The sequence below is a fragment of the Coturnix japonica genome, chromosome 1 (assembly GCF_001577835.2).
Source record: "Coturnix japonica isolate 7356 chromosome 1, Coturnix japonica 2.1, whole genome shotgun sequence".
Taxonomy (NCBI): Eukaryota; Metazoa; Chordata; class Aves; order Galliformes; family Phasianidae; genus Coturnix; species Coturnix japonica.
In genome coordinates this window covers 124,095,232-124,117,104 of record NC_029516.1, presented here as the reverse complement: position 1 = coordinate 124,117,104, position 21,873 = coordinate 124,095,232, and the positions used below count along the sequence as shown (strand labels likewise).

The window sequence follows — 21,873 nt, the reverse complement described above, 5'->3', positions numbered from 1 at the left end:
CATTAACTTCTGGATTTTCTCTACAGTGCCCTTTTAAATCAAGTTGCAAACAGTACCTGAGAGCTTAGTTTCTAAATTCATTGGACTAGTGTGGGTGGAGGAACTTTATAATTTGCATTCTCTCTTTTAGACAGTTTTATTAGGTCTATATGTTGGAATTCAGTCAAAGTTCTTTCAGTAAGCAATGGAACATTATAGAAAGTAACCATCACAGGGTTATTCAGGGTGTTATTGTTTGACTGTATGTATAGGTAGGGGAGGTTGAAGTTTAGGGTCTCAGCTAGAAACAACTTAAAAACCACCTTGCTGGAAGATAAGCAGAAGATAAGCATCCTTCCTTGCCACAGTTTGTGTCCTCCTGTGGATTGTAGGTTTTTTTTTCCCTTCCCTTAAGTGAGCTGTGCTCCTGGATCACAAATTCATTGCCCTTGGATTTTGAAACTGTAGTCCTATAAATGTTCTGTCAGAATATTTTAAGTATTTTCCTTAGCAGTACTACTGGTGAGATGGCATTGATATGTAATGTATACAGTCCCTTCTATTGTTCCTGCAGTGTTTACTGCATTTATAACTAATATTATAAAACTGTAATATGAGTAGCTTTAACACTGAACAGCATTTGTATTAGTGCTTGTATTTCACTTCTGTGTCATTTTATTTTTCAGAATGTCTGCTTCATTTTTCCTCAGTTTTTATATCAGTTCTTCTGTGGGTTTTCACAACAGGTCAGTTATTTGTTTTTCCTCTGCCAAATTTTCTCTGTGTCATTTTTTAAACAAGTGGAGCCTTTGAAACTGTGTCTGTCCAGGTGATAACTTTTCTAGGTTAGTTTGCGCACTGTACAAATATTAGCATTACCTCTGCTTTGTGTGATTTTTTTTACTGGCAGTTGAAATTACAGAGACATTGCAAGTGTTTGTTATTAAAGCATTTGTTGATGAAAATCAGGTTTTAAGATTTCCTGTTCTTAAGTACAAAGTACAATTCTGAAGGGAAAAGGAGTGCATGACAGCAGTTTTTAAGGCATAAAAGACCACCAGGTAGGTTTTGCATAATTAATGAGTCCTTATGAGGGGTTAATGTAATAAGTTTAAGTTCTAGTTACAGTGGTCATCGATACGTGGAAAAATATTTCAGAGAGGTGAAGAAACAATGATAATATTGGGCAATTTCTTTGTATAGCTCATTTCAGTCACCTGTAGCCGAAGAATCGCTGGAATACTTCCCCCCTCTTTTAGTTGATCTTTTCTCCTCCAGATGAATGGAGTACAAGGGCACAGCTATGTCTTAGATCAGTAAGCAGCTGATTTGGGGTGTTTGCCTCCTTTGTTAGGGGTTTTATTTATGTTTTCTGAAGAAGTGGAGTCGTGCATTTTAAATGAAGTGCAGTGCAGTGGATTCTTTCAAAAATTATAACACATTGCGTTCTTTTCCATCTACAGCCTTTGTATGATACTGCGTATCTAACACTGTACAATATCAGCTTCACTTCCCTTCCTATCCTCTTGTACAGTCTAATGGAACAACATGTCAGTGCAGACACACTCAAGAGAGAGCCTTCCCTGTACAGGTAAACCTAATACATTAGTCCCCCAAGTTTGTTCTGTTGTGGAATCTTTCCATGTTGTAACTGAAGTCTTTAGGATTTCTGTATCACGAGTGACAATAGAGCATCACTTATACTGCAAGATAGGTGTTGAAAACCACATGTCATTTAAACTGTTGCAGTACACATGTATTTTAACATGAATATTTACATACTCCAGGTCACTCCGTGCACTTGCTATCTTAGTAAGAGCATAATAGAAATTATTGTTCCACAAATCAAATTACGATTTAATTTGGTTCTGTTTATTTCTTCCAACCACGAGGAATAGATTTTTTAATATTAAAGAGGAGTCATAGCATATACATCTTTATACTATTCTGAAAGAAAAGACTGAGCACTAGTGTGTTATATCATAGGTTATATTCTGTGTTGTGTTCAAGACAGTCCTCTGAATATTGTTTACTCCCTTCTGGGCATTAAAACCGTGACTGTTTTAGATTCTTAACATCTTGAAATGCACTCCCTGCCAATAAAATGCATGTAATTATCTGAATCTTCCAGAAGTGCTGCCAGTTTATATTCTTGTGCCTGTAAAACCAGTATTTTAGAGCTTTTAGAGAGTGGTAACAGTAGGTAATCAAAGCACAAGCATTTCTGAAGAAAAGTAATAGATGGCCAAAAGGTGATAAGTGCATAAATACTGTTTAGGTGTGAAATAAAAGAGGAATACACAATACTGCAGTTGAAACCCAAATCCCCAATTCTTCTTTTCTCTTTTATATTTTAAATGTTCTCAATTTAGAAATGGTCATTCAGAAGATCTTTCATTTTGTTTTTTGAGGTTTTTTGACCAGGTTATCTGGTCAAAAGCACTGTTTTTTGGTATCTTACAGAGTCTATGGCCAAGCTGCTTTGGGCATAGCACAGTTGTTTGGGCTGCAAAAGGCTAGGGTTAGCCATATGTGGTTTCAGAACGTATATTTCACAGAATCACAGAATGGCCCAGGTTGGAAGGGATGGCTGGACTAGATGATCATGTAGGTGATTTCCAACCTTATGATTCTATGACCTCAAGGATAATGAATCTCCAACACCCCTGCCACATTTCTGATCTCCTGGGTTTTACACTGACAAACTAATTTATCTAGTTATCAGATATGGTTTTTAAACATATATAGTGGAAGCGTTGGTTAATAGTATTACTAGCTGCTATGTAAGATGCCTGTAATTCTGGGTTTTCACGTATCTGTTTTACTTATATATCAGAACTGTGCTCTAATGTGTCTTATGGTAAATGGCAAGTTGACATAGTCTTTCTGTGTGCAAGAAATAATTTGTACTATTAAATTTTTCTACAGTAACAAAATAAACAGCAGTGAGCAGTTCTATTTTTGCCCTATCCATGTAATTTTCATGGGAAAACATCTGAGAAATGCAATTTGACCTGAAGTTTCACCCTAACTGCAAAATCATCTCTTTTGCACATTCCACATAAAATTAGTATTTTGTTTTGTTGCAGCGTTCTGTGTAAAAGTACCCAGTGGGAAACAAATCAAAGTCTCCAGAGTCCTCCAATGCAGTTCAGGCTGGATTGTCATATGCACAACAGATACTGTAAAAAAATAAATAAATGGAAAAGTAAATGGGTGCAGCCCAGGAGGGCTTACCACGCAGTTGGAATAAGCAGACTACAGGCAGGAGTTAAAAGGCTCCAGTAAAAAATGGATTAAACTATTAAAGAGGAGGTATTCAGGAAGGATTCAGATGTGGAGTGGCAGACAGTTGTCATATAGAGAGGTGATAGTTTTCATGCGATCTCTTACAGTTTCTTGAAAGAAAAATGATTTTGATATAATTATTGTGAGCTTTTAATGACATTCTAATGTGAATGCATATATCTTGTTTTACACAGAGATGTTGCCAAGAATGCTTTGTTGCGCTGGCGTGCATTTATTTATTGGACATTCCTAGGAGTGTTTGATGCTGTGGTATTTTTCTTTGGTGCCTATTTCTTGTTTGACAACACAATTGTGACCAGCAATGGACAGGTTAGTGTTGGATTTGGTCAGTCAATAACAGGTAATTTTTTAACATCAAGTGTGTTCTATTGTCGTGAACAAGTCTTAATCGTTCCCTTTAAAATTTCCCACACAGATGACAGCTGTTTTATGAATTATGACCAGTTACCTGTTTAGCCAAATCTGTATTATATAATGGGAATCCTGTATGTTGGTAAACGGAGGCATAGGACTAGATGCAGCTTAGGAAAAATATGTATCATAAAGTTGAAGAATTTCTTCAGAATTTACATAGTAACCTTTTTGTTTTATGCTTAACACTCATTTGATGAATATCTGATTAATGTATCAATTGACTCTTCGCAGAGCAGTTATGAAGGATCAGAAAAGAACTTAGGTATACCAAGCTTTTAAATATTTTAGTTGATTTTTGCATAGTGGCAGTTTAAAATAATCTCTCTGTACACGCTTTGCTGTCACATGAATTCAAGTTTTAAGAACCTTTTTGCATTTTATTTATTTTACTCATTGATATGTTGGTCTATTTTATTTGTGTGCTTTTTTTTTTCTTTTTGCTACTTGCTTCTCTTCCTATCCTCAGCTAATGACAACCAACACTCACATGGTAAGACTATTGTGGATTTGTCATGATACCCATTTCTTTCACTGTTCTTTAATTAAACTGTTAATTAAAGAGCAGTTCACTATTTCCTCTAACTTTTACAGTGTTACTTAAATAGAAATGCTCTTTTTATCACTACTTTGTAAATATTTAAAATACAAAGAAATTCTATAGAGTACAAGGTGTATTGAAGTATATGAGACATAGTGAAGAGCCAAGAACTTTCAGAAATAAGTTGGCTTTTTGCTTCCTTGCATTTTGTTATTTTCTTCTATATTTTAATGCAGCCTATATTTTGTTGCTGGCTCTCTGCTGTAGGAAATTTATTACAGTTTCTTCTATAAAATGTTTGAACAGTTTTAGAAAAGACCTTCAAAGTGAGAGAGAAGATAAACAGCACGATTTATTTGCCTGCTTACGACATACACATTTGCTAGGATAGCAGTATTCAAATTCCACTAAATACCATCTTTGTGGCATTTATCAATGAGTGGGAGAATATCTGTTAAGGAAGACAGCTCTTGTAAGGACTGGATGGCTTTCCATTAGGCATAGCTGTACCCTGCAGCACTTCTTTTTCTGATCCCATTATGTTTAGTTAGATGTTCAAATTTGTATTGGCTCATATTTATAGTCCTGAAAATTAGTCTTCTCTGTGTACACATTTTTGTAAGTGGTCTTTGTTCCAAATGTTCTGGTAGGGTTCCTTTTTGGAATTATAATCTATTTCTGTTGTGTGTACTAAACCAAGTTCTTCTTGGTGAAGAAGCATTAGCACTTAATTGCAGATTTTCAGTGTGTGTGTCTAGAACTCGATACCCATGTTCATATTTGATGGTAAAATAAATTGCTTGATGAGAGTTTCTGACTCCTAAGCCTCAGAGTGGATTAGAAATACCATTCAGCATGCTTGTTTGTGTGCGTAAAATATACAGATTTTCAGCTGTAGTTTTAGGTTTAAAGGCTCCAATATTTTAGTGTTCAGGAATAGCCAGAGATGCAGTGTGAGTTCATACATACATGAATGAATGCTAATTGATGGTTGTTTCCAAGCATTTAAATTGTGCTCATGTCTGGAAGATGTCAGTACAGCACTGGAAGACTTGAAATGTTTAACTGCAATCATGTGTTATTATGAAACTGGCAAAGGAAGTAAATGTGAAATAGAATAAAAGGAGCAGAAAGCGTTAAAGTCATAAATGATACCAGATGATTTAAGTTGGATTCCAAAGTGTTAAAATGGTTTCTGAAACAACAAAAAATTGTCTTCTTTCCCTCCAAAAGTGAATTACGTCATTTTTGCAAAGCTGGTAAAAGAGTTCATGTATTTTACTGGAATTGCCCCCTATATCACAGTAAAATTCGAATGTTCCTCAGTTTGCTTCCAAATATCATTCCCTTAGAATGTTTCTCAATAAAAGCGTGTCTGAAATTGTATTCAGTACAGTGATGTTGCTGGAATACTGTAAAGTGTACTTTCAATCCCCAAAATTGACTCCATAAATGTGTGCCTCCTCGGTTATTTCCTGATAAACAAAACTAAGATGCCAAAGATTTCTCTTTCTTAGCTTGTGACAATACTTTTTGTATGAAGTTCCAATTTGGATATGGCATTGCTGGTGTTGCAAAACCATATAGCCAGAGAAAACTCCACAAGGAAAGAAAGAAGAAAAGAAGGCACTGTAGCAGTGATTGCAAATTGTGAATGTCATCTTAGTTTTACTCCTATAAAATTACTTGCTGTGTGATTTTTTTTCCTTCATTTTATTGTTCAATGTAGACAGGTTTAAATATAAATGTTAAATTGGGTTCAGAGATAGGTAGGAGAAACTAAGTTAAAGGGATTAACAGAATGCGAAAAAAACAAAACAAAACAGGAAGAGAGATGAGTGATGAACTGGAATGTGGAAGATACAACAAATGCAATTGCAGATGGAGAGGGGGAGTCTTGGATACTTGGATATGCTGGGAGTGGAGAGCACCAAGTATTTGTTAATAAACTGCACATTAACAAACAGACTTACAAAAGAATGATTGACAACCTGAAGCCACAAATAGTATCTGAGATATATTCAGTGCTGAAAATGCTGTCATTTTGGGAGCTCATTTTTTTCCCCACATTGCTCTGCTTACTTTTCTCTGTACCAAATTAGCAGACTGTTGGTATCTGCTATCCCTGTGCTATGACCTCATTTCCTTAGCCAAAACCATGGGTAGATGAGGTGTTAGGTTGTCGCCAGGTGCTTCCCACATAGCCTGATGAACAGACGAAGAAGGCTTTCCCATTATTTTCCTAATCTATCAGCTTTTACTGGAAATACGGACGCATCTGTTCAGTGTGCAGAAACTTAGTCTGACGCAATGCAGTCCAAGAGATGCCAGATACAGCATAAGAGTATTGTAAAGTTTAACTGCAAGAGAAATCCAGTAAATGTTGGCGTAATTTCAGTTTCCTGTAACAGATTCCTGCCTGGTATTAGCTACACATATACTTTTAGGGCACACATAGTTATTTGACATGGACATGACCCTACTAAAATATTGTAGTAGATATCGTAGTAAAACTCAGTTCAAAATACTGAAGTTTTTCTACACCGTACACTTGGTTACACATTCAGTAATTTTGAAGTAATTAAGTGGTTGTTCGGGATAATGAATACTTAGGCCGGGTTTGTGCTTATTTTTTAAACAATGTTTTGTCCCCACTGGATCAGATCATCTCAGCCATGTTTCCTACAGATTTCTGTCATATTGCTGGCTGTGATGTCCAGTCAGAGTTTTTCCCAAGGCAGGACATTTGTATGATTGTTTGCCATATCATCTGATATTTAGTGAGCTCATATGTAATACATAATAATGTAGGTGGGAAAGGACCCAGTGCAGCTCCCTGCTTGATGAGGCACTAGAATCAAAGGCTCTTGTCCATTCTTTTTCAAGTTTTCAGTATCCCTCAGGATGGAGAATTCATAATCTTCATGGGCAGGCTGTTCTAATGTTTTTCTGCCTTCATGCTGAAAACAATTCTCCTAAGCAGGACTTTTCTTGTTACTGAAGAGAGGATAGTTATGTCCTGAGTAGACAGGAAGAATCACTAACCTTTACCTGCTAATAGCATCCTTGTCAGTATTTTATGAGGTATTTTATGAGGTTTGCCTTTACCCCTGCAATAGCACACTTGACTCAGCTTCAACTTATTCACCCCAGCCAAGTCTCTTAAGTCCTTTCCAGTAAAGTTGCTTTCTAGGCAGTTGGCCTGTGTTGGTGCATAGAGTTATTCTGTTCTTGGTGCAGAATCCTGCAATGCTGAACTTTTTGAGATTAGTCAGCCCATTTCACCAAACAACCGAGGTTCATCTGAATAGAATCCCTGCTTTCAGGTGTATCAGCTGCTTCTCAATTGTATCAGCTGCTTCTCAATTGGATATCATTTACAAATATGTTGAGGGTATGTTCTACTCCATTGCTCAGACTGTTCCTGAAGTTAAACAGTTCTGGTCTCTGTGACAGCTCTTGAAGAACATCACCATTACCTGTCCTGTTAGTTCATACTGCTGCTGACGTCTCTTTTGAGTTTGGTTGTCCAGCCAGTTTTCTGTTTATACAGCCTCACAGATTTTCACTCTTAATGCTCCTCCAACCAACTGCCAGGCCAGTCATTTTTCTCACAGAAAGCAATCAGGTTGATCTGGTGTGATTTGTTCATGGTAAATCATGCTGAATATTCACTTTTTTTTTTTTTTAATTTATTTTTGGTACTTTACATGCATGGAATGGATTGTAACAATACATTATTTTCACAGGGATCAAGGTGACCCTGACAAGCATTTAATGTCCCAGGTCCTTCTTGCCCTCTTGTTAAAGGTGGGCTTTTGGGCCTTTTTCCAGTACTCATTTGCCTCCCCCTGTCACAGGGATTTTTTTGTGGATGATAGAGTAGCCTTGCAGTCACAAGGGCCAGCTCTTTTAGCATATTTGGGCAAATCCCGTATAAACCTGTGAAATATGAAGTGTGTATACACAAGGGCAAGAAAACAGAACAGTTTTCATTGGATAGATCATCTAAGAATTCAGTGTTGCTTAACTGTCAGTTCCTGGTATTGCTGTAGTAGTAAGACATAGCTTTAAGATGTTTATTCTGGACACTTCATGAAGCAATGGAAGATATTACCTATTATAACTGCCTCGGACCACTTCTTTTTAGATGTTTGGAAACTGGACCTTTGGGACACTGGTGTTCACTGTGCTTGTATTTACGGTTACACTGAAGGTAAGATAACGCTATGTTTTATCCACTGAAACTTTCTTAGAGCTTATTTTCTCATAAAACTGTACATTGTAGGGTATTAGTTTAAATACGGTTATTGCAATCTATGGCTTCTTCACTGTGCTCAAAATTAAAAATAAATAAATAAATTCCAGCTAGTTCTGTGTAGAATTCTTATCTTTTTTTCAAAAGATGTCACTTTAGTTTTACTTTTACGGAGAATTCTGTGGCTTGTAAATAGTAGGAACACAATATAACGTATTGTTCTTTTCAGCTTGCACTAGATACACACTATTGGACGTGGATAAATCACTTCATGATCTGGGGATCGCTGCTATTCTACATTGTCTTTTCTCTGCTCTGGGGAGGAATTATTTGGTATGAATCCTAATGTAAATTGTATTGCAAATGTTATTTCAGAAACAGAAACGTGTTACACATTTCATGATTTTTCCCACAAAAAATTCAATTTAGCTTTTGTATATTGCAGAACTCCCAATTGCAGTCACATTTTAAATGCATCAGTAATCATAAATACAGAATGCCAAGCTCTTGTTTCACTTTAAAGCTTTAAAAAATATTACAGTATGAGGAGAAGAATATCAGACCTCAGACTGCCAGTAAAGCTGTCTCAGTATTATCAGTCAAAAAATAGTGCAAGGATTTGTTCATGTAACTGGGGCTGTCTTTCTGAGGTCAGATTCCACCGAGTAGGTCAGGTCTGTGTTGCCTGGGGGTTAGCCACCTGCATAGCAGCTTGTCGTGGAGGGGGTTAGCTGTTAGTCTATGCTGGAGCCAGGGAGTGCAACTAGCACTGAAGTTGAGTGGACCATCAGAAGTCCTGTGTAGGAGTTCAGACTCAGGCCTTGTTTTTTTCTTTGCAAGGGAAAGGCAGCTTGGGAGAGAGGACAGTCTGTTATTTCCTACACCCTGACAGACAAGAGGAAAGCAACTCTGTAGTCAGTGCATGTTTGCACTGACTTTGGGAATATTGGCGTGGATAAATCCCAACAAACGGGGAAGTTCAACCTTCAGTATTTTATCCCTTTTGTAACTTCTAGTGCCACTCTTTCCTGTCTCATGTGTATTGAAGTGTAATATCTGTTTAACTTTCTTTCTTGCCAGGCCTTTTCTCAATTATCAGAGGATGTATTATGTGTTCATGCAAATGCTGTCTAGTGGTCCTGCATGGCTGGGTATAATTCTGCTCATAACTGTCAGCCTTCTTCCAGATGTTCTCAAGAAGGTCTTATGCAGACAGTTGTGGCCTACAGCAACAGAAAGAATCCAGGTAACAATATTTTTCCGTGTAATTAGTTTTTGATAGTACAAGTCTCTAATAATTATACCTCTCAAGTTTAGAGATAAGTTTTGAATAGAGGTTCCCCATCTTTAGTGTATATCATTGGTTTTGTATACTAGTTGCTTCTTTCACCAGCCAGCATGCTGAAAGAAACTGCTTACCATTTATAGGGTAGTAAGTACCTGAGTGCTGTGGTGATTCATATGCTCCAGTATCAGTGGGAAATCAGTTGATAAGGATGGTGGGAGATAGTTTTATGGTTCAACATGATTCTTGATTTGAAGAAATAAGAAGAGTAAGGAGCTTGGGATCTCAGTGAGCAAAGGCAAGAGACATTTATATCAGCCTGTACAGCAGCTGTTCATGCTGTCATGGAGTTGTATTCACAGGTACTGCCCACACCCCTGAGAGTTGAGGTAATTATATTTTAAAGTGAGGAAACACATCTGTAGTCATTTTGCTTCATTAATGAAACTCTAATACGGGCATTTTAGCATTTACTGTGCAAGCTGAGTTTAGTTATCTAAGGTGGGAAAGCAGCTAAAATAAGCTATGTTCAGAACCTGTAGGAAGGGAGCATGCCGTATTGTTGCAGCTCCCTTTAAAGTAGGGTTTGCACAAGCAGCTACAGTTCCAACAGACTCTACAACTGTGTATGTGTTTGTTGTTGAATAAACCTGTAATCCATATGCTTAAAATAAACGTGTTGAATATGTAGTATGTTGATAGGGAATATGTCATGAATTTATGCCAACATTCATGTTACGTTATCTGTAGAATATCTTACAGACTATTTAGTACTGAAGCAGGGCCTGTTACAAAACAAACAAGTGTATTAAAAACTACTCTGTTAATATTTTTTCCTCTTTTATATATCAACTTACATTTTATCAGTTTAATTCTTTATTTCTATATATGTGTGCTTTGCCGTGCCAATGAGAAAAGTATTTTTAAATCTATTCTCATCTTTCATCTGATCAACCCAAAAGCTGAAATTGTTGTGTAAATGCAGGCCTGCTCTGCTGAGACTTATAGAGAAGCCTCTGGGGTAAACATGGTGTTATTCATAGGGCATCAAAACAGCCGTAAATGAAGATATTGGCTGTATTTTTGACCCCAATAAACATTCATGTATTACATATGTTAGAAAGTGAAGGACAATGGAGGTTTGAAACCTGATATTCAGTGTTATTGCCCTCAGCCTTTTAAGCTCATCAACTTAGGTTAAAGAAATGAGTTATTAGTGAGTATGTGTGTAAGGATCAGTTAACATTTAATGTTTATTGGAGATACTTTGTGTTAAGAGGTAATGAATAAAGGAACTTCTGAGGAATGTAAAATTTCTCTTTTGACGAAGGTAAAAAATTCTTCTTACATTTGAAAAATAAACCCACTTGCCATTGTTTTCTACTCTCTGGATGTACCTTGGTGTAAAAATGCCTCACCTCAGGAGGGCAGGAAAGAATACAGAAAGCAAAGAAGTATCTCTAGGCAGATCAACATTTAGCATTTCTCTATTTCAGTACCTTTAACAGATCTCTCTGCTACTTGTGGAAGGAGTTGCTTTTGGTGTAGGTTCTGCATGCTTGATTTAAGTCTAAAGAGAGAGAATGAGGCTGGATTAATGCCAATACACAGCCCTAAATAAAGGAATTTCACCAATGTCATATGTTAATGCTGGAAAATGAATCAATTTTGAGGCAAACTTTGGGCTAACACTGGCAATATATATATATTCTTTATATTTAGAACAAAATCTTTGACTTTTAACCAGATGTATCCCTTGTGTTTCTTCTTCCCTGTCTTTGTTTCCTCCTGTCTTCCAATCTGCTTTGTCTAAATAACTGCTGCCTTGCTTTAAATATAAATGATGTGCACGGTTACCTCCTACAATCTCCTGGGAAAATCAGACTAAACATCAGTGCCTTTCTGTTGAGCAGTCCACCATCTTTATGCTTTCTCAGACTTCAAGCAGTCTAAGTTTCTAATGGAACAAAAGGTGACTTTTTTTCTGCCTTTCTGCATGCTTGGCCATTTCATTCGAAGGACAGTAAAAAGTTTGTCATCGGAAGTTATTTACTGTACTCATTATCTCCATTTCTGATTCACATCAATTGTACTTTGCAAAATACTCGTGAATTTTTCCTACTTCTGTTTATTTATCACAAGGGTTCTATGAGTCATTGTCACAGTCTGTCACTGTCACCATCATTTCTGTCACGTTACTGAATTTTACAAAATGTTTCTGACTCAAGAATCTAAGATTCCTAGACCCCATTTTAATCATTTGTGTTCCTGTAGGTGAATGCATGTTTTGCTTGCATTGTAAATCACTGAGAGGAAGAGTTGCGGCATAGAGTGATAATTCTGATTATGCTGACATCCTACCTTGATATGGGAAAGAAAGCTGGAAGTCCCTTTAGCAGTCTTTGAAATACATTAAAATACCCACTCTGCTGAAAATGCAATTTTTTTGCACTAAGTTATTTCTAGCAGGCATTTTCAAAACAAGCTTTTCTGTGCTTTTTCTAAAAAGAAAATAGCTTAAGATTCAGAAGTCTATGAGATATAATTTAATACAAAAGAATAAGAAAAGTGGATAAATCTTGGCTTCTCTGTGGTCTGCAAGGAAGCTCCTTTTGACTTAATACTATGAAGCTCTTGGACTGGTTTTCCATTTCAGATTTTATATCCATAATTTTTAACAGATTAAGATGAAAAGTACATCTCTTTCTTCCTTCAAAACTTATAGTCAATAAAAATGACTGTAAATTGTAGAAGTCACACAGAAGTTATGCAAAATTTCACTATTGCAAATTTTGACTAAAATTGGCTTTTAAGATCTTTTGGATTGGTTTGAAGTGAATTTGAAACTAATGCTATTTTTAAACTTACTGCATTCCTATAAACTCCAACACCTTTTTAATAAAGGGCTTCTGGAACAGTTGGCAAGACTAATACAGGGCTAGCAGTCACCTTCTGGGTTACTAACATAGTTCTGCTCAATCAGATGGCACACAGCCTTTGAAGCAATTCTTGTCCTTCTTACCTATTCTCTTACTCAGGGGTCACTCCAGAGTGTGGTAGGTCATCACTTACCATCATCACCATTCAGTGTTTTTTAAATGCTCCTGATCTAATTCTGGGTTTTCAGAAAGATCTTTTCATATATATATATATATATATATATATATACATATCTATATATATATATTATATGCAGGTATACATTCACATATGTATACGCATATATATGCATACATATATGTCCATATTTGTATGCGTGTATATATGTGCATATACTCAACCTGTTGATATTCTTGTGCTAAAACACTGACTGTGCAAAAGCTTTGGAGGAATCAGTTGTCTTTGGTAGTTTAAATCAAAACTTGCTCATGTCTGTCACACTCTTAGTCGCAGTGACTGTCTGGCTCAGTGAAACAAGCTGAATTTTGTTCTTCAACGGGAAAATATACTGCTGTAATGTTTCTTTCAGCCTTACTTTTAAAGAGGCAGCAGGGCTTATGTTAATTGATGATATTTCTTTCTATTCTTTATTCTCTCACTGAGAGGAGAAACTAAGCAGTTTTGTTATGGAAAATGTAAATTCACTTTGAATTATTTTCTTTTCATTTTAAGTTGTCACTTTGATGGACAACATTTCTGTATTCCCAGGTATTTCTAGCTGAAATACCAGGCCTTTGGTTATGAGCTGTAAATAACTTCTACATTTTCATCCCTTTTCAAGAAACAGTTTTCTTTATCTTTTTGCTTCTGACTGATGATTTTTATACTTTGCTTTCACTTCAGTCACCAGATCAGCCCATGAGGCTCAGCGTGGAATCTCTGCCCTTTGCTGCTCCCACCGTGCTGCTTTTGCCTGGGGAAACCTCTCTGGGGACTCACCATCTTTCTGTTCCTCAATGAGCTTAGCTGCTGTTGCACATAAAACAGCACAGGCCTATTAGAGAGGCCAGCTGTTGCCTTTGTCACATTTTGGGCTCCTCTTCTACAGAAAACATATAAATGCTCCTGCTGTTGAAATATTTGAATCCCATACAAGAAGTTACTATGATAACTGCCTTGCCCCCTTTCAGCAGGTAGTAATGACTAGGTTGTAAGCATTCATGAGCACTGACATCATCACCTTCCGTGTAGTGCTCCCTGCAGTGCCCCAGTAGCTCTTGGAAGAAGCAGGACATCTACTCCTTAATTTGAAGTGCCAGGACTGTCCAGGAGAGGTGTCCCTAAGGAAATACTGGGCCAGCAGTGCTGCCTGGTGCCCTACAGAGCACTGCTCCATGTGCAGACACATGGCATCATATTAAGGGGAGATCTTGTATTCAGAACATGTTATCATCAGCAGGGAGCCCATGGTACTTAGTCGTGGTACAGTTTAAAAACTTTAAATGGGAGTAATTAAGTATTTTCAGCATTTGAAATTGAATTGTTAAAGTATGGCTTAAACAATTAGACCTCAGGATCAAGAAATAGAAACTTTGTTATACTCTGGATAACCTTTCCCTTTTAAACCTATCAGAAAATCTGTGTCACTTTATAGGGCCCTGCTACAATGGTTACACTAGTACCAAATGGTACAATTCATTCATATTTCCCTCCTGTGTTCAGCAAGTCTCACTGTTTTTCCTCATCCTTGCAGAAGAGTATGAGACATAAAACAGCCCTAAATGCACTGGTGAACAGCGATGGGCCACTTCTTGAAGGAACTGTTTCAGCTTCGAGCCATAATTAGATCAAAGCTAGGTAACAGTACTGTACGTGTTGCCAGTTTGGATGGATTTCTATTGGTGAACTGTACTATTTACAAATCAACTGTTTCCTCCAGAGTTTTTCCTGTATATTTCATCAGTATTGGTACAAAATAATTATGTTTTACTTGGAGAGCCTAGTTGTTGCAAAAGATGTTCTGTGTCACAGGTAAGCTCTTTTTGTCTCAGACAGTCATGTGAGGAGAACAGTGTGTCTGTGTGAGTGGATATATCCATATTAAAGTCCAGTTAATACATGGTGTTACAAATAGATGTTGTATAACATCTGTTTTGTAAGAACAGCAGCTAATACTGCAGGGTGAGCTTGCATTACACTGCGGTGGTGTCAAATACATGAAATCAGAAGTCTAACACATTAGCAGTTTATCTGTTGTTTCTCCTGTTTTTGGATACCCTCATAGACCAAATGCAGAGAGTAAAACAGAGAGATTGTCTTGCAGAAGAAAATGATTTATTTGTGAGTAGGACCCTGGGTCAGGAGACTGGGGCTGTTCATTTGCCAGTGTCTACTGTCTTTAGTGACTGCTGGACAATTAACATTAGAAAGCCCCAGCTTTCTGAAGTATTGTCAGGCATGACATATTGAAACATTTTATGAATAGGAAAAATACCAGTTTAGTTTTAGAAAGAGAAACTAAAATGCTTCACTTTGTAGCTGGAGGAATAGGAAAAAGAAGTTATACAGTATAGGACTGCATTACCCACTGACATTTCCAGAAGAAAGTCAGCCACTCTATTATCTGTTTCCCTAAATTTTTCTATACTAATGTTAGTATTTGAGCTATGTGTGTGTCTGAAAGAATCCAGGCCTCGCTGCTGGTGAGCAGTTTGGTACAGTTCACTGACTCGTCCGAGAGAAACTATTTTAAGGGAGCTTTCTACATACTTTTGGTTATGTTAGCATAGCATTTCAGGCTTGTGATTGGCATCACAAAGTAGGCAGACTTCTATAAGCTGCGTTGTTATTTTGGGATGTTGTTCCTCTTTCTACTGTGTTAATGTTAACAAGGAAGGAGGACATCCATGATCAAGAGTATTAACCAGCTTAAATAGTATTCATGGAGAGAATCATTGATAACACTTGTCCAAATCATGGTTAGAATGCATTACTATCTTAAACATAGTCATATAACCTCCATAGCCCTATGTCTGGAAATTAAAAGTACATTTTATGTGGAGGTAAGATAATCTCACTGGCGAAAGTGCAGTGCTGCCTTCCTTCTAGTCCATTCACTCATTCCAGGGTCTTGTCATGTACCATGCTATTACCATGGTCCTGAGTATTTCCTGAGTTGAAGCGCTAATTCTGCCACATGTGGGCTGATTGTGTGGTACAGATAAACTTTAATGGGCAATTAGACCGATAGACCCGCTGTTGTGATTGCCTACAGGTACTTTATGCTATGTGTAAACCTGAGCAATTCCAAAGTCTGGCACTGCTTAGAAGTACAAAACAAGTACATTAAACCATTGGAAATTCAATCTATTGGCTCAAACCAACTGTAAAGAATTTCCTCTCTTTGGGAGTACAGGGCAAAGTAGTTGAGTCTGTTCTATCTCAAAATTCCCTCTAGGAATTCCTTATTTAAAAAAAGTTCTGAGATAAAAAGAGGTATAAAAGAGTTTGCACATTGAATTATAAACCATATTTTTTAAAAAACAAACAAACAAAAATCAACTTGAAAGCAGTCCTCTGCAACTTCATCTCTTCTTTAGAGAGCCCATTATCAGGCTTAGAGATGATATGTAAAATTGCTCTTAATTCTTTAGGTCTTATACAACCAAATATGTTCAAAGAGGGAATGTACCTTCACTTGAAGCAAATAGTTGAAGTGATGATTTAGTGAAAGGCAGAGAGAAAGCAAGATTAGGCTTTTAGCTCTGAAATCACCTATTTACTTGTTTTTCTTTTTCTCAACAGAATGCATCACGGCATTGTCGGGACCACATCTCGGAATTCACACCTCTTGCCTGTCTCAAAAGCCCAAGATACAGGAGCAATGACTGCAGCAATTCCCCAGCAAGAAGGTCTCATTCTCGTTCTAAAAAAACAATGTTTACGCACTGGAGAGGCATTGATTATTCAGTGCTTCCATCTGTCTTTGGCTACTCAAATAAGCATTGTCGTTCCAGTGCAGGCTACCGCTACAGTGGGTCAGGTTTGGAAACGTCTGTATGACAGAACACCAATTCAAGCCTTTAAAAACTGTACCTTTGTGTATTTCTTTTTTTAGGAAACAAACATGTCACAGATATATATCAAACTATACGTGGCTTTTGCTGTCTGAGGTAATGCTCAGACAAACAGGATCAAGAGCTAGAAGTCTGAAACCTTCCAGGCCGATAGACCTTTTTCTGTGTTTTGAACTACTGGGGCAATGAACAATTTGCACAGTCTGGTACTGTGAGACTGGTAGCACTAAAATGTACTCATCTTCCTGTGTCAAGACTCTTGTGCATTTATTGTTTCTGTCATCTTTAGTCATTTTTTTACTTGAAGTCTATAGTTTCAGTCAGTGACCTACATTCTGAGATCAACAGTTTTAATTTTCAGCCAGAAGCAATGACCTCAGTTATCTCCGATGAAAGTTTCCTAAAGCATATTACTAAGTGCTGTTTCTGATTTTCCTCTATCCTTTTTTTTTTTTTTTTTTGCTTTCTCTATAGAACAAACTGGTGTTTCCTCTGTGCAAATCTGCTTTCAAGAAACACTCTCTAATGTTCACTTCCTTGTAAGTGGCCAAATCTGGGCCCTGTATGGTTTTCAGTTAGTACTCCCCTGTAGAAAAATAGGCAATGATCCTTGCATAGAGTACGTGCACACTGTATGAAGTCAAGTTGGCTGTTCAGTAGGTATCACTGGTGTTGATATCTACAGAAAAATTGAATGTAAGCATTTTGCCTCCAGTGTCTTTGTGAATTTGTCAAGGATGCAGCTACGCATCCTAGTTTCTTAACTATCTCCGTGGTTTTAAAGTATGCATAGTAGTAAGTATAGTAGTAAGTTTTATACAGAGAACATTTTTGTTCTTTTTTTTTTTCCCCCTCATAAAAAGGCTATTTTTCCAAATAAGCATCTTTTATTATCTGGAATAATCCTTTTAGTTTTGATTTTTCGTTTCTTTAGAGTTTTGGGGGTTTTTTTAGTGATAAGAGCTGATTGGCTCAGGAGATGCATTACAAAGTAAGGAATACCCAACTGTTAACTTTTGTAAGCAAACCAGTAGGTGGCACACAGCTATTACTAACAGATGAAACATAATTGTAATAGAAATTAGTTTGACTGCAAAGATTCTGTTTGTATTACTTCAAGTATGACAGCCAACTTTTACTTCTATTTTCTCTGCTACGTTTATGTTACCTTGCACTAATTCAACTATTAGCAGTGTCCTTGCCTTGTTTCTTTAGTCCAGTGTTTTATTTTGGGGTACAAAACTACCTGAAGGAATAATCCAATTTCAGTCTAGTTTAGCCTGGTGTTTTTAACTCGTTAATAACCACAGTCTTTAAATACTACTGGGAGGATATTAACTAAAAATGTGTTGCAGTGTGAAAACAAAATATTTGGAATCAGAGCTGCAGCCTTTATTGGAAGACTTGACCAAGACATTAGTTGGGTGTTTAATGAACAGGAGTGGTGGAGAAAAAATAGTTTCCCATAGAGACAAAATGATTTACTTAATAATTTACTCAGTAGGAAATGCTCCATGCGATATTCCAAGTGACTTTCCTATTCAGCAAGTAGTGAAATATTGAATATTCCTCGGAACAAACAGATTGTAAAGTCAGCAGTGAAATTTTCATCATACCAAAGAAAAGGGAAGAATTATAAAAGGCTGATGGTGAGCACCACAAACGAAGGTATCTTTCCCATTTAACATGTAGCACTTTTGTGTTTCAAAGAATGTCCTCACAGCAGAAACATTTTGAAATACATAAATATGCATATGAGTGTGGGAGTGTGTACATATATATGCCATTGCATACTTGAATGTTGGTCAGTTCAAACCATCCCCTACATAAAACACTGGTGTATATATTTTTTAAACAAAGTTATGATGCGTATAAATTTTATACCAGTAGCAGTGACAGATTTCTTGTGTGTAGTTAACAAATTATTTGTAATGTATTTTTTAGGAATCTTAAAATTGCCTTTGCACTGAAATATTTTTCATACTGTAGCTATTTATAAATCTGTTTTACGCATACATTTGTTAACACACCATTTCTATTTTTTTTAAGTATATATGTTTTGAAGGCTTTTTTTATACTTATGAGTTTTGGCCACTTAAATTTAGCTTAGAGTGGAGTTGTGGCTGAATGTTAAAATTTTAATGAATGTTAAATTAGAAGTACAGGTCAGTTGCTCTGTCAGTGTCACCCAAACCATTGATGATTTGCTGGCAATTAGAGCGATACACTTTCTGTGCTGTACCGTTACTGCTGGCTTTTCTATTCTATAAACCCTCCTGCTTTTTTACTTCTTGAGTTCCATCCTTTAGCCTTAAATAAGGAGATTTTTGCTCGATGATTTTGAAAGTGCTGCATTCCCATTCAGCCTGTTAGCAAAGCAGTTCATCGCAAACTTCACGTAGACCAGCGCTTAGAATATTTACACTGTTCATGCTGAAACACCTCTTTAAGCGTTTGGGAAATTTTAGTTGAACATGTCCTTGTTGGAGGAGGAGAAACGCTTGAATTTAAGTGGAAATTTCTGCTTTGATTTAGCAATACTGTTACTTTTAAAAGTTGGTACCATTTATTAAAATAGACCATTTGATGGAAAACCTATACAACGTCAACGTTGCACTTGGTAGGTTTTTGTTTCTGTTCCTGTTACTATTGCCATGCAAACTTAGCCCACTACAGCAGGTGGCAACTTGGAGACCAGGCAATACCAAGATGAAAACTTAGAAGTTAGATCAAAATGAATTAGAATGTTTTATTATGGACGGGGCACTGAAAGGAGGCTGACTTCTATATAGCATAAGAATGGGGAAAAGTATAAAAATCTATATAACTTCCTAACTCGCCTTGTTTAAATCGTTGCAGCTTTAACAGCATAATGTCTCCATGACTGCTTCTATAAATGTCTTGAAGCTGGTAAGCGCTAACCAAATGTATCTGAAGACTTAGAAAGTATTTCAAGCTTTTCAGCCACTGACATTCATATATTCCTGCAGTGGCTCGTGGCAAAAGATGTGGATGTTTTTGGTTTTACATTGTACAATAATTGTTTGTTCAGCCACTTAATATAAAAGCTTACAGTTTACTTTCTTGCTTGCATTAGCCTGTCTTGTCCCAACTGGCTTGCAAATACAAAAGGCAAAAAAAACCAATAGTCGAATTGAGCACTGCACTTCTTTTCTTTTTGGAAGCCAGTGGGGTCATTGTGCTCATGCTACTGTCTCTGTTAAAAAAAGCTTTAATGGAAATTTGTGAAAGTGTTGCGAAAGTTAAAAAGTATGCGATTCTACTTTGCAGAATAATCTAAAACTCCATTTAGGAAGCTTTAATTTTTTAGCTAATGAGAATTCACACAGTTTTAACATGCATCATCTCTAACAAGTTCTGTGCTACGTACGCACTCCATTTTAAACATCCTTCCATGACTTAATGTAAAGTAGAATCTGCGGAAGTGCTGCCCAGGGGCTGGGGGTAGTTAACTGTGCATTAAACATTAAAGATGTCTGTAGCCATCGGCACCAAATACTAACACTTGTTTTTATTGTACAGTTATAGGTGCATTTATTTGAAAATAAATCAGCCTTCAAATCTAATGTTTAGATTATCCTATACAACTTCATTTATTTGATTTGAAAAGTCAGCGTGTGAATGCATTACTGTAAAGTTTCTTTTCAGTGCTATTTTTAATTTTAATTTCTGTAGATAACCAAATATAACTCGTTTATATTCAGTCATGTTTTGGGTCCTTACGTAGAACATATAAGCAGGAGACGTGGATCTGCTTGCAATAAATATAAACCTTCAGAACTGGTTTAAGTTTGCTCACGACTAATTAAAACCAAGTATGAATATGAAATGATTTCATATTAGTCTGTAATAAAATGTAAGTAGAGAACGGAGAATGGATTGAGTGTTTGATTCTGCTGCTGAATATGCTTGTAGTCACATCTGCTCTCAGAGAGTATTGCAGCCAGTTAAAAAAAGTAAGTGGAACATTCAAAGAAAGTCAAAAGGTGAATTTTGTGAGGGGTGCTGTGGAGCTGATCCAAATCAGTACCGGCCCAGGAAAGCTTCACTCTTCCCACATTGATTGGATTAGTGCTAAAGTTGTTTACAATCTAAGCTAGTAAAGCTTCACATAAGAAGATCTGTATTTCCATACAGTCCTGCTGGCCTGGGTGCCCAGAGCTAGTTCACCTTTCTCTGCGTTGTCATCAGTTTAAGGAAACTGAATTAAAGGAAAAGCTAATGTGCTTTGCCATCTGAGTTGGCAGCACTGTTCTTGCAAAGCAGGCTGGTTGCACAGAAGTCCATCGTTTTCTTTTGTTTGGTGGTACACTGGTATGGGATGTCCTGTACTTTGGACACCGTTATGAAGCATAGCATGTCAACAAATGTCATGATGCCATCAACCTGAAGCTACCCCAGAGAGCTTCCACAAAGCAGGTCAGAGCACCAGGTGAGGTGTCTCCCTCTTGTTTCAGTCTGATCCAGTACTTGATCCAGTGGCTGGCAGCCCTGCCTGTGGCAGGGGTTTGGAACTTGATCCCTTGAGGTCCCTTCCAACCCAAGGCGTTCTGTGATTCTTGACGAGGCTACGTAGAATGCTGAGGCACCTGGGTTGTGTAATGACTTTTCTGTTCCCATAATAAAAATGTTAGTGTAATAGATTTCTGCTTATAACAACTACTTATCGAAATAATGCGAGCATATTTACCCGCCATATCCCTTTTGTTCATCAAGAAGTGTTGGGTTTTCTACTGAATGAGTTTGTGGTGGAGGTGGTTTGAAGGTAAAAAGGTGAATCTGGAAGATGTTTTCTCCTTTCTTCATGTAATGAAGAAAAAAATGCACAAATTGCAGTTAAATAAAAAATGAAAAGAGGAACGTGATGCATATGGATTTCAGGAGGAACAGAGGAGGACAAGGAAGAAATCACCTTGTAAGTAGGCTGCTTTCTATTTTGCATGTAAAAACGTTAAATGTTTTAAAGGAAAAAAGTGCAGGAAGGTAGTGATTTCTCATTAATTTCTAAATTGAATACCATGTTTTCCTTTAGCTCTTTAAATTACCCTTTTCTAGTAAGTTACAATGGAAATTACTTGAAAGCTGTTTCTTCTATAAAGCGACTAATTTCTTT

At 36.9% G+C, this 21,873-nt stretch overlaps 1 protein-coding gene across 6 annotated transcripts in view; it reads left to right on the top strand.

Moving 5' to 3' along the window:
• ATP11A (ATPase phospholipid transporting 11A) overlaps nt 1-20,632 on the top strand; it is a 110,620-nt gene extending 89,988 nt beyond the window's left edge. Inside the window, exons 23-31 of one of the 6 annotated variants that reach the window (XM_032442000.1) lie at nt 666-725; nt 1,443-1,570; nt 3,462-3,597; nt 4,169-4,192; nt 8,391-8,456; nt 8,728-8,831; nt 9,579-9,744; nt 14,417-14,531; nt 16,468-16,580. In XM_032442000.1, coding sequence (XP_032297891.1) covers nt 666-725; nt 1,443-1,570; nt 3,462-3,597; nt 4,169-4,192; nt 8,391-8,456; nt 8,728-8,831; nt 9,579-9,744; nt 14,417-14,509 — 777 coding nt within the window. In that variant the 3' untranslated portion in view covers nt 14,510-14,531; nt 16,468-16,580. Of the gene's footprint in view, nt 1-665; nt 726-1,442; nt 1,571-3,461; nt 3,598-4,168; nt 4,193-8,390; nt 8,457-8,727; nt 8,832-9,578; nt 9,745-11,666; nt 11,756-14,416; nt 14,532-16,467 lie in introns of all 6 variants that reach the window. The other 5 variants (XM_032442001.1, XM_032442002.1, XM_032441999.1 and 2 more) reach the window with 5 other exon arrangements.
• The last annotated feature ends 1,241 nt before the right edge of the window (nt 20,633-21,873 follow it).